General features: G+C 35.3%; 1 protein-coding gene across 1 annotated transcript; it reads right to left on the bottom strand.

Annotated features, from left to right (window-relative positions):
* Positions 1-399: 399 nt before the first annotated feature.
* LOC135588063 (pyrophosphate--fructose 6-phosphate 1-phosphotransferase subunit beta-like) lies at positions 400-10944 on the bottom strand. Its single transcript, XM_065080003.1, has 16 exons — positions 10625-10944; positions 10362-10523; positions 10109-10230; positions 8680-8733; positions 8452-8558; positions 8241-8346; positions 7471-7534; positions 6693-6781; positions 5525-5656; positions 5275-5445; positions 5040-5155; positions 4567-4678; positions 3398-3482; positions 950-994; positions 787-855; positions 400-687 (listed from the first exon to the last, which is right to left on the bottom strand). The coding sequence occupies exons 1-16, from the start codon at positions 10806-10808 to the stop codon at positions 611-613; spliced, it is 1695 nt and encodes a 564-aa protein (XP_064936075.1). The 5' UTR covers positions 10809-10944; the 3' UTR covers positions 400-610.
* Between the last annotated feature and the right edge of the window lie 675 nt (positions 10945-11619).

Below are 11619 nucleotides of genomic sequence, written 5' to 3'. Positions count from 1 at the left end.
CACAGCTAAAAATGAAAGCCGGATTATCTTAACTATCGATCCATCAATCTCAAATTGAAGGTGTCATTTGGCCTTTTATTTTATTTCCTTTGTGGTGTATATTGCACTTTGAATTACACAATGCTACATCCGATATCCAAACTTTGTTCTTTCTTTTCTTTCCTTTGACGAAATATGTTTTAGTTATTAATCTAACAGTTTGTGCTCTCGAAGAATTGGATGGGCATTTACTATGGTTTGTACCTTTGGGGGCACTTCCATCTCCAAACGAGCCTTGAAGGAGACTGTGGCAACTAAATAATCAATAATTGCAGTTCTTTCTCTCGTCTCACAAGCTCATAAAATTACTAGCCACGTTGCCTCTGCTGCTCAAATTTGCAGCTCTGTTTCAGCTAATCATTGGGAAAAAAGAAAATGAAAGTCACGTTTTATTGACTGCAAGATCTTCCACTGTGAATTTCTAATAACGAGTGCATTCTTAAAGCTTTAACAAAAAACATTTGCTCTAAACTTGGATTAATCTTCCTGGGAGGATGTGACATCAGAATGTCAAGTTTGTCATTAAGAAAGATCTCAAGGTTGACGGCCTCTTTGGCAACTTACGCTCTAGCTAAGCCTGGGCTCCAAGTTCCAGAAGTAGGGTGTGATTCACATCACCTGATCCTGGACCCATAAACTGAATGGGGCCTGCAAAGAAAAGTTCCATAAGAAAGGACATTTAGTTCTATATGTTAAGTTGCACCTTGCAAAGAACACAAAGCTGGCAGATAATGAAGAGAATGATACCAGGGCTTATATATCTGTTTTTGAGAGCCCACTCATCTCGCGTGGATGCAAACTTTCCAAATGGTGCACCTGAAGTAACAATTGTATTGATATTGGAAATAAATCCAAGAGTTTGATTTTGAAAAATACACTGGACAACAATATGAGCAACTTCTTACTATACCTTCGAGTTCCACCATTGCCTTTTTTATCACTGGCTTGAACTTACCTGGAATGAGTTTTCATCTCATGAGAAATAAACACAAAGTAACAAATTAATGCTGGAATGATGTTTGGAACAAGCCATCTTGACACTTGACCTGAGTCATACATCAACAGTCATTGTTTATTGGTTTATCTGTAAGTATTCTGTAATTGTAAACTTTAAGTGTTTAATTTACATGAAGTGATGGATGGACAACTGCAGTTTAATTACTTGAATTATTTGTTCTCCTACCCTGAAAGGATACTTAACACTTTTTCTTTTACTGAATAAGTTGTACAGTCTGCAAATTATGACCAGTATATCATAAATAGTGAAGAAGGAACAGAAGTATTGTTGGTGATCAGCAAACAGATGATAACTGATAATTTAGTGGTGGCAAGTGCTCAATGAGTAGGCTGTTAGCCGATCATTGCTGATTGTCAATAGATCATAAATAGTTGTCAAGGCAACAGATGATCGTTATGGTTGATAGGAAAAAATGAATCATGGATGATCACCAACCATCAGATCACGATTGCCAAATGCTTGTGGCATTTGCCAAAGCAGCCAATGGTAGCCAATCACAAATTGACCATAAATCTGTTAAACTGTTAGCAACCAGCAGTTTATATGGATGATCTTTGGATGTCAACGTTTCTCTGTTGTTGCCATGGTTGGCTATGGCTGGTGAAAGTTGCAAATAGGAAGGTTGGCTGGGCAACTGGTGAGTCACTGATTGTCTGCTATCTAATACCGTAGTCATATGCAGATCATCAAGTGCAGCCAACCTATAGCCAATTATAAGCAGTCAATAGTCAATTGGTGGCCAACTGGCGACTGCAATTTGTTTAGTACACCTTACCTGACCCAGACCTGATTCATTTAAGGTGATCTTTCAGGCTTTACACGTTCTAATGGGTCAATGAAATGCTGAACCAGCAAGTAGATCAGGTGAATTTTGTGTTAACATATCTTTACTGAATATTTAGGTTGGTTCAACCCCATTCAGTCCTGATTTTTTACTTAAGAAAAGCACAATATTTCTTAACTTGTCAATCATATCAACGCAGCAACTAAATGGCTCAGGTCCAAGTCAAGAATTCTTGACCCACCAAAAAACTGGAGCTGGATTCAATTATTTTAGTTCTATATTCCCTTAAGTGCAAGAGAAAACATAGGAAAATAAGCAGCGAAATTAGGGTTTAAAGCAGTTAGCTAGTCAGGTTCGGAGCACTCACCCATCTTCCAACTTTAGTAGTTCATCATCCTAATTAACCAAAACTAATATTTGGTCCAGGAAAGCTTATGATCTAGGGTTGAAGTAGTTAAGAGTTAAGATAATGGTACAAATCAAAAAAGCAATCTCATTAATCCAAAACTTAGTGATATTTTAGCAAATGATGTAACAAATCTACATAATATGATTGGTTTCATTGATTTTCCTGGCAACAATTGCAAAGTCTTATTTAGTGATCCTAAGTAACAATCAATTCCACCTCAGCCTCCTACATCCTTTTCTCCATTTTTTCACCTTTCTTTCCTTTCTCAGTAAATTCCTTGAGTACTTAAAACATCAAGATGCATTATAAAATCTAGAGTATTATCTTGAACTAATAAATTTCATCATGTTAGCATCAAAGATTAACATTAATAATGCAGGGAGAAAATGGCTGCCAAGATTTATTTGATAATCCCCAAAGATCAACAACTCCTCCCCCTCCCACCACCTTTTTTCTTTCCTTCTCCCATTTTCTTTTTCTTTTTTTTAACTTTCTTAGTAATTTCATGAACTTAAAACATTGAGATGCATTGTAAAGTTGAATGTATTACCATGAACTATGAAAGTTCATAATGTTAGCATTACATAGTAACATCAACAATGCAGGGAGAAAATGGCTTCTAATCAGTTTGGTAACTTTAATAATGTATGTCATTCACTGATGGGATAAAATAAATACATATGCTAGCAAAGAATCAACCACAAGCACAATCTTAGAGGCTAAATATTTCACAATCAGTAGGAATGACATAAAGTTACTGATGCCTTTGATCCATTACTCAACATGTCCAAAAGCAATTTAAGTGTAGTGTTAGTAAATGGTTAACCGATTAAGTTGGATGTTCTAAATCGGTTTGAGATAAAACAAGGATTAGTAATTGTCGCAGAATATAAGAATTATGTAGAGGTGAAGTTTCTCATTTCCACTTTCAAGATTTTACAATAAAAGGACAGCAGATATATCAACAAGCTCAGTGGTGTGTGGCACCTAAACTAAATTCCCTCATAAAGGAAGACAAAATTTCTAACAAACAAAAAGCTGCATCTCGACATGAAACTCCCAAACTTAAGCAACGGAAGCCTTCAAGAGTCGAAAATGAACATAAACTATGCACTAAGAAGAGAAAGAATAAAATAAGATGATATACCATGTCTCCTTTCAACATCCATCAATGAAGTCAATGCAGTCCCCCCAACTGTCCATTCCTCAACAGCAGCACTTAAGTTACCAACCTAGATGCATCAGACCAAAAACAAAACTAGTTACTAAAACCAGTAAAAAGGACTTCACATTATTTCTTTATTAACAAGAAATCATGCAGAATTTTTTAACTCGAATAATAGAATGAGATAGTTGGAAGTATATAAGTACATTGCTTCATTATATCTCAACAAAATATTCACGCAGCCAACTCCAAATAGATGGGACATAGGGCTATGTTTTTGTTGTTGTTGTTGCCTCATTCTATATTAAAGCTTTTTGGGCAATTGTGACAAAAGAAGGCCAAATGTCATTAGTTGACCTACCAACATGAAGAATATGGCATAGTAAATTGGTAAAGTGAGAATAATACATAAATGCCAAGAGATTGTAATTCTTGCCACCATAGGAGTATCAATTGGTAAGGTACCCAATGATTTCAACCTACCCTAGCCTGAACCTGGATGATTAATTACCTAGGCACCCAGGCCAGAACTTGAACCTGACTCAGGTATCTATTTTCATACCCGAACCCATCTTAAACCTGATTAAAGGCCAAACATGGTTTAAGCAACGCAGATTAATTAAAACCAGACTGGATCAGTTCTCATGTACAAGATCACATAATGGGGTTCTAACCAATTAGGGTTCCAACAAGTCATTTTGTCAGCACCTTTGCTTGTTGCCTACTTGTATGCTGAGCAGCTGCTGGCACATTACTACACCTGGCATTCAAAACGTTGGTGCCTCTGCACTTATATCTCCAGTAGAAACTTAGGCTAGACAATGTCAAAGCATAACCTTTTGTTTCAAACTTCAAAGCCCTTTAAACATATAGATATATCCAACAGAGCTGATGCTAAATTTTTATTGTCCAGTTCTTATATTTTGGTATCATTGAGAACTCGATCCTACAAATAGGATACTAGCTCAACTCTACATGCAAATACATATTTGTATTTTGTATACATAAACAATATGATACATACATAGGTATATACCATACAGTTCTTTAATTGAATTATTACATGGTATTTCATGATGTTGGAACATGAAAAGGAATTATGACTAGGGATAAGAAAATTCTTCAGAATAACAGTGATGATGGTAACATACTGAGGATATGAGGCCTGTCTTTCCAGAACGTAACAGAACTCCTGCACCATAACCCAATGCATAGCAGTAGGTGGCATCAAAATTTGTAGGCAAGCCACATCTTCCCTCGTATCTGCAAATGTAAATTTCTAATCAGAACTAGAGAGCAAAAAGAAAAAAATTATAATCTGACACTAAAGGTTATTCGCAATGCTACTAAAAAGGAACCTTATAATGTGTAAAAGGATTTCATAATGACTGATGTGAGAGTTATCAATCAAAGATAAGGGCATCCAATACAAATGGCTTCCTTCTACTGATAGGAGATCTAAAGAGGGTCAAATGTGTTCCTACATGTAAGGAAGCTATTTTGATGGTTCCAACACTTGATGCCTAGGTTTTGATGGAGCATCACTAGCACAATTCCAGGGCTCCGCCTCAGTTATCAATAGGTCCATCAAATCAAACCAATTCATTTAATATGTTATTCTTACCCAAAAAAGTGGGATTGTCCTTTGAAGTGTCCAGAGTATGTACCCTCCAATTTTCTTTTCTCCAGCTCAGTTTCGACCATGGAGATAAGCATTTTCTCAGTTTCAATTTTGGCAACCTGATCAAGTAATAGCAGAAGTCTTTGAACAAGATGAATAGCTAGCCTTCTTTTCAAAATCAAAGATCACACAGAGCTTTGATATGATGAACATTAAGTACAAATGTAGAATACATTACCTGCACATTTCCATGTGGATCTCTTTCTAGCAACAATTGCTCTTGGATTGCCTGGGGAAGAAATTCAAAGAGAAGCTGAGACTGATGTTGAAGTTTCTTTTTCCATAACCCCTCTTTGTCAACTACATCATGAGCTAGGATTTCATTTAGTTCTGCAATAAGTTGTTGAACCTGAAAAAAGGACAATCATATCAGTACTCCAATGAAGATAATCCTCAACAAATACATGAAAACAATGGATTTCTTATACCTCAGGAATAAAGTCAATTAATCCTTCTGGAATAAGTATGACGCCATAATTGTAGCCAAGTTCTGCTCGCTTGCAGATTATGTTAGTAATGTAGTCTGTAACATTTTTGAGTGTTTGCTTCTTGGCTGCCACCTACAAACAAAAAAGGGCCATGGCAGCTACTAGACTTATTTGATATTGGTGATGAAAAACTTACGGCAAAAATTTGCAACAGATTTAATGACATGCAAAATGTTTTTAATTGATTTATTATAAAATACTGAGATACTGAGTATTGTCAGCATGAAAGCATCACTTCTACAGGCAGTCTAGCTGGAAAGCAGTAAAAAAGTTTCCTGCTAAGATGCTAGAATGTTGGTCAGATGCTAATTATCAGAGGGTGTAAGCATAATGGCCCATGGATAGATTTTTATTTTTTTACTTTTATTGCAATACATTTAATTATTTTGTGGCTTCAGAAGGCTCCTCTTCCTCAAACTAAAGAAGCACACACCAAAACTGATACTCTAAGTCCAAGAGTCAAACAATTATCAAGCTCTTTACTATTTAAACATGCAAGTTGAAATTTTGCATATTCTTTGTTTCATACATCATATTGTTGAGTGTTGGTGTTCTCCTCACAAGAGGAAACAGCTTTAAATGTATCAATATGGTCATTATTTCAGTTTTTATTCACTATTATGCTTTTTAGACTTATTAATTTACAGCCTATGTGTTGGTTATGGTTCCTAGTGAGCTCTCCTTTTAAAACCCATGTATTGAAAATATAAGCAGAAAAATCCAGCAGATTCCACATAGAATTGTCAACATTTATATAGCTTCAATTTTAATTTAACAATTTATCATTGTCCTTAAGTCTAAAACCTCCCTCAGAAACATCCTAATCATTACTTTCAACCTATATCACGAGGAAGCATTATGGTAACCTCTTTCCCTAGCCTCACACAGAGCAAGCAATCATTATTGATATTACAATATAAAACAGCACAAAAGGACAACTCAACTTCTTGACCCAGATGGTGACAAGTTCTAGCAAGAAATGAACAAACAAGTTTTCTCCAAGTTAATGTAATTTAACTAAAGATGCATGAGGAAATTGACAAAATGAGTTACTAATAGTCAAATAGGCCCTTCAAAATGAAATCTAAAATCAGAAAAAGAAAATAACCTCTTCGCCGATGATAGCAATATTTGGGTGTGTTTGCAAAGCACACTCCAATGTAATGTGAGAAGCAGCACGGCCCATTAACCTCACAACTGAACAAGAAAGAGTCATTTATAAGATTAAAAAAAATCTAAGTAAAAGAAATTTAAATATTAGTGAACATATATTAAAAAATTACCTAATACAATTTTATGAATTGTTAGCTAACAGGCAAATTAATGTTATGTTGGTTAATCATTTAATAAAAAAAGGAAAAAAAATTAAACATAACATATGAAGAATAACACTGCAAAGGGACTAGAAAAAGATTTTGAGCACAAACAATTTGAAATGAGTTGGTTCTCATATTTAATGGAAACTATTGAACAACCTTGATATGTATATTTGAAAGTAGACCAGATCATTCAGTTCAGTTATCATGCTGGGTTTAGATAAGCACAATACAACCCACAAACTTGGTTTAGTACAATTTTGTACAAAATTGGTGGGAGACTGTTGGGAAGGAAATCAAACCACATTAAAATAATGGGAGAATTTGCCATCAATGGTAGATGGTTGACTCGGTTTTAGGCCAAGTAGCTGTGAGAATTATTTTTCTGTAATAAACCAATCTACTCTATGTTAGTAGCATTTTAGAGTTTATAAATAACCAGTAGCAAATATCTTTGGTCAAGGTTCTGCTCCTTCGTTTATACTAAAAAAATAAAGAAGACATCAAGTGTTTTGAACGAAATACTAAAGCAACTATCAAAGATCAAGTCTTAGAACATAATCAGCTCACAGTGATAATATTTTCCAGTTGATCGTGCATCTGTCATGACATTTCCTATCATTTCAGAGTATATCTGCAGGAAAAAAAAAATCTCTGAGAAAATTGTGCAATGTAACTATGTTAAAATTGAAGAAATGAAGACTTGTAGAGTCACTAAGAATCTCTGTCTATTTATTCCTAGAATGATGAATATTTGATTCTCATATAATTGGCATCCCTGTCAAGCAACTCGTAAGCAAGGAAGAAAACATGTTTAAATCCTTGCTTTGCAAGTGCTCCCGTGTCAAGTAATAACCAGTAAAGCTTGCAAGTCAAAATGTGTTGATATATTGACTACCTTATCATTTCTACAATAATTGGCAAAAGAGACACCAAAACGACAAAGTAATAACCCTTTTCGAATCAGAATGGATGAGTTTGTCCTTCGTAGGATAAATACGAGGGATATCGCATATCGAGCAATATGCTTGGTATTTAAACCTTGATAAATATGTCAAAGTTATCCACATAAAATAAAAAAAACAGGATTGGTTTTAAAAAAATGTAATAATGAGACTCAAGAATCCCTATAATCATAAACTCTAGAGAAATTGGCAAAATAAGAAAGCTATAAACCTAGAAAAACTACCAGTCGTGGCTACTATGTGATCTGAACATTCAAACGAATATTTGATATGGTATGTTGATGCAGAAATTGGATTTTGCTTTCCTTAAATATTAACAGTTGACACTACCACTAAAAAAGAAAAAGAGAGAAGAAAAAGAAAGAAAGATTTGACCTTGCAGGCTGTATCAAATCCGAAACTTGTCGGCACCTCCTTGCACTTTAAATCTCCATCAATTGTCTTTGGGCATCCAATAACTCGAGTTTTCAAATTCTTTTGCCTAACCATTTCAATATCATCAGATGTAAAAAAAAATTAAAAACCATCAAAAATGTCAAAATGATTGCAGTATTATGATTTAGTAAATTTTAACTCAAAGTTCAACCTAAAGTTTTCAGCAAGGAGGCATGCGTTAGTGTTAGAGTCATCTCCACCAATAACAACAAGTCCATCCAAATCAAGTTTCACAGCTGTCTCCTCAGCTTGCTTAAACTGATACATAAGAATATGAAATGTGATGTCAGAACTTATAGTGAGCACATAAATATATAAACAGAAAATTTGTAAATCTACATTGTTATACAGGTAATATACAAAAAGATCAGAAAAGCACCTGTTCGGGAGTTTCAATCTTGTCCCTTCCACTGCAGATCATATCAAATCCACCCTGTTCCAGAAAAAGCACTAGATTATTAAACCTTATAATTTATATAAGGTTTTTAGAAAGTGGAGAAAAAAAAAATCTATAAGTTACAATTACACTTGGAATCATTTTGGCATTCATAAAGGCTGAAAGGAACTAGTTCAAACTATGTGCTAAGCCACCAAAACACAATCAAAGAGTTATAGTCTCCATGACAAGAGACAGTAACAATAAAGTACATATGCTTATCAAACCAATTACTACAAACATGATGGAGAAAATGTTCAACATGTATGGTAAATGATATAAGAGTAGATCAATAAAATCATGGTAACTTTTTGCATATTTCAGAAGCTTCATTTTCCTTCGCAACCTTCCTATCATTTTCATTTTATCAACTATGATCACTTGTTCTCGTAACAAGTAGTTTTCTGATTTGGAGGTTTGGGTTTTTTGCTTATCTAGTCGCCTGCTTGCTTGCATTCTTACCGCTTACAGTTTGGTCTAGTTAGCATACAATAAATGCAGAGGGCTGCACTGCATGATTGCACTCTATAATGAATGCCTTACTTGTATAATCTACGATGGGAAAAGGACTGATGATTGAAAGGACTTCTTTCAAACTGAACACTTGCTAAATCTTATAGCTATAGATATGAAAACAAGGAGAGTGTACCTTGACTGGGGAATAAGATAAGGAACTCATGACAATCAAATAGAGCTGTTTTGGGTAATTTCAGTTTTTCCTGGGATAATTCTTGATATATGCATGCCATAAAAATATTTGATTATGGATTGAAAATTTGTTATATATTGCATCTTGTATTTATCAATCTAAATTCCTATACATTATCAAAGTGGATTCCGTCCACTGTTGATCCATAAGCTTCTACTGAAAGTTGACCTACCAATTCCTATTGCCATCACAGATCCCGAAATTTAGTCATAGATTAAGGTTGTTGCATGATAGGCCTGCCCCTCCTTTCTCTTAGTGGTGTGTAATAGCCGGTTTATAGATATTTTTAAACCAAACTAGAAACCGAAGTTCAACTAAAGTTCCAAATTTGGGCTGATAAGATAGGAGAGCCTACTTATCAGGATTTTCTCCAATTTAATAAGGTGGTCATAAACTTCAGTCCCGTAGCTCTTCTACTCTTATAATACCTTGATAGCATCAGTTAGAGAGATTTTCAATTTAACCATTTACAAATAACCATATGAAAATGCCTTGATTTGAATACTACTACTGATGATTAATCTATAAGACATAAATTACTGCCGCCTATAAAAGTTTGTTCACCAGACAAATTAGGAATCCAATAACGAAGATTGATATCCAGGATCCATCCTCAACGAAAGAAAAAAATGATATTAAAAACGAAAATGCAGCATCAAATACCTGGTTTCTGTAAGGATAGATGAACTCTGGAGTCAGTTGCACATATTTGCACTTCATAATCCCAGCTGGACCTCCCTTGAACCCATAGAGGATACTGCCTTTCGCTCGCTCCTGCAAGTAATCTGCCACATTCCAAATGCAAAAAAATCATAAAAATAAACCACTAATTAATTACAAAACAAATGAACGAGCACTAGATCAAGAAAAAGCGAGATCAAACATAAATCAACATGAAAGCGGAATAATGACTCACCAAAAATTCCAGAGATGACATTGTGTCCACCTGGAGCCTGGCCACCAGATAACACGACGCCGATCTTCAAACTTCCGGCGGAATCTGAAGGATCCGAGCCCGTCGGCACCACCTTTGCTGATGACTGACCGAACAGATTAGGGAACAGCTTTGCGATCTCATCTACAAACATCAACAACAACGGCATCATCAGAAGCATTATCGAGAAAAGGGGAGAAAAAGAAACTTGTCACCGAGAAAAAGAAACAAGTCGGGAGGATGACCTGGGTTTCCGGCGGCGGAGCTCGGCGGGCCATCGACGAGCTTGAAATGACCCTTAAGGACAGAGGGTAGAGGAAGCGGATGGTTGAGACGGCTCGTCTGCACCTCGCTGTACACCGACGAGAGGCGGCCGGGGGATGGGCCGTTGTCGCAACCGTTGGCGAGGGCGGAATTCGCAGTGGCCATGGGGGCAGGAGCAGAGATAAGGATCGAGCGGGGGAGACGGATCTCAGTCTCAGATGCACAGAGAAAGCGGCAGCCAAACTAGCGTGAGTAATTCTCGGTTTTATAGGAGAGGGTTTCGGTTTAAGAGGAAATCGTCGTCGCGGCCCGCCGGTTCGCAAGGGAGCGGTAAAAGCGACATAGTGGGGGCCGAAGGGTACGCAGGGGTAGGTGGTTTGGGTGGGTTTGGGTGGACGGGTGGGTGAGATCGAGTTCTGACGTCGACGTGGCAACAATCCTGCAATGCGGAATACATATCGAATCTACATAATTATTATGCAAATTTTCGGGCGACTTACCTACAAAATATTCATATTTTTTTATATATTTTTAAAATATTTATTTTTTTATTTTTAAAATAATATTCCTAATTTAAAAAGTACTTAAATATTTCTCAAAAAAATTTCCTACATTTTCTTTTTTTATTGGTCAATATTTTTATTTGACTCTTTTTTTATCTTATTTATAAGATTTGTAATACATCAATAAAATACTATAAATATTTTCAAAAAAATATTATAAGTGACATCATCTTATATCTATCTCTTTGATTGTCATTACTTAGACCATTACAATTTTTACTTTTAAACTTATAATTAGTTTGGTTGAGATTATGATTCTATTTAGATAATTTATAGTATTTTGAGTATGATTTACGGTGTTTTTATTAAACTATTATAAATAATTATTTGAATCAACATATCGAATGATTTCTCATGTGTTTTAATTTTATTTGACTCGTTTACAATGTTTTCAAAAAGTAGACTTTATAATG

Source organism: Musa acuminata, chromosome BXJ1-8, assembly GCF_036884655.1.
Source record: "Musa acuminata AAA Group cultivar baxijiao chromosome BXJ1-8, Cavendish_Baxijiao_AAA, whole genome shotgun sequence".
In the NCBI taxonomy this organism is placed as follows: domain Eukaryota; kingdom Viridiplantae; phylum Streptophyta; class Magnoliopsida; order Zingiberales; family Musaceae; genus Musa; species Musa acuminata.
Note: the sequence above shows the minus strand (reverse complement) of the source record. Positions and strands in the feature narration are given on the sequence as shown.

Coding starts and splice junctions, on each gene's coding strand:
- LOC135588063 (XM_065080003.1), bottom strand. CDS start 10,808: ATGGCCACTGCGAATTCCGCCCTCGCCAACGGTTGCGACAACGGCCCA. Junction 5,156..5,274: donor ATCCACATGGAAATGTGCAG/GTAATGTATTCT, acceptor TTACTTGATCAG/GTTGCCAAAATTGAAACTGA. Junction 4,679..5,039: donor GGACAATCCCACTTTTTTGG/GTAAGAATAACA, acceptor TTACATTTGCAG/ATACGAGGGAAGATGTGGCT.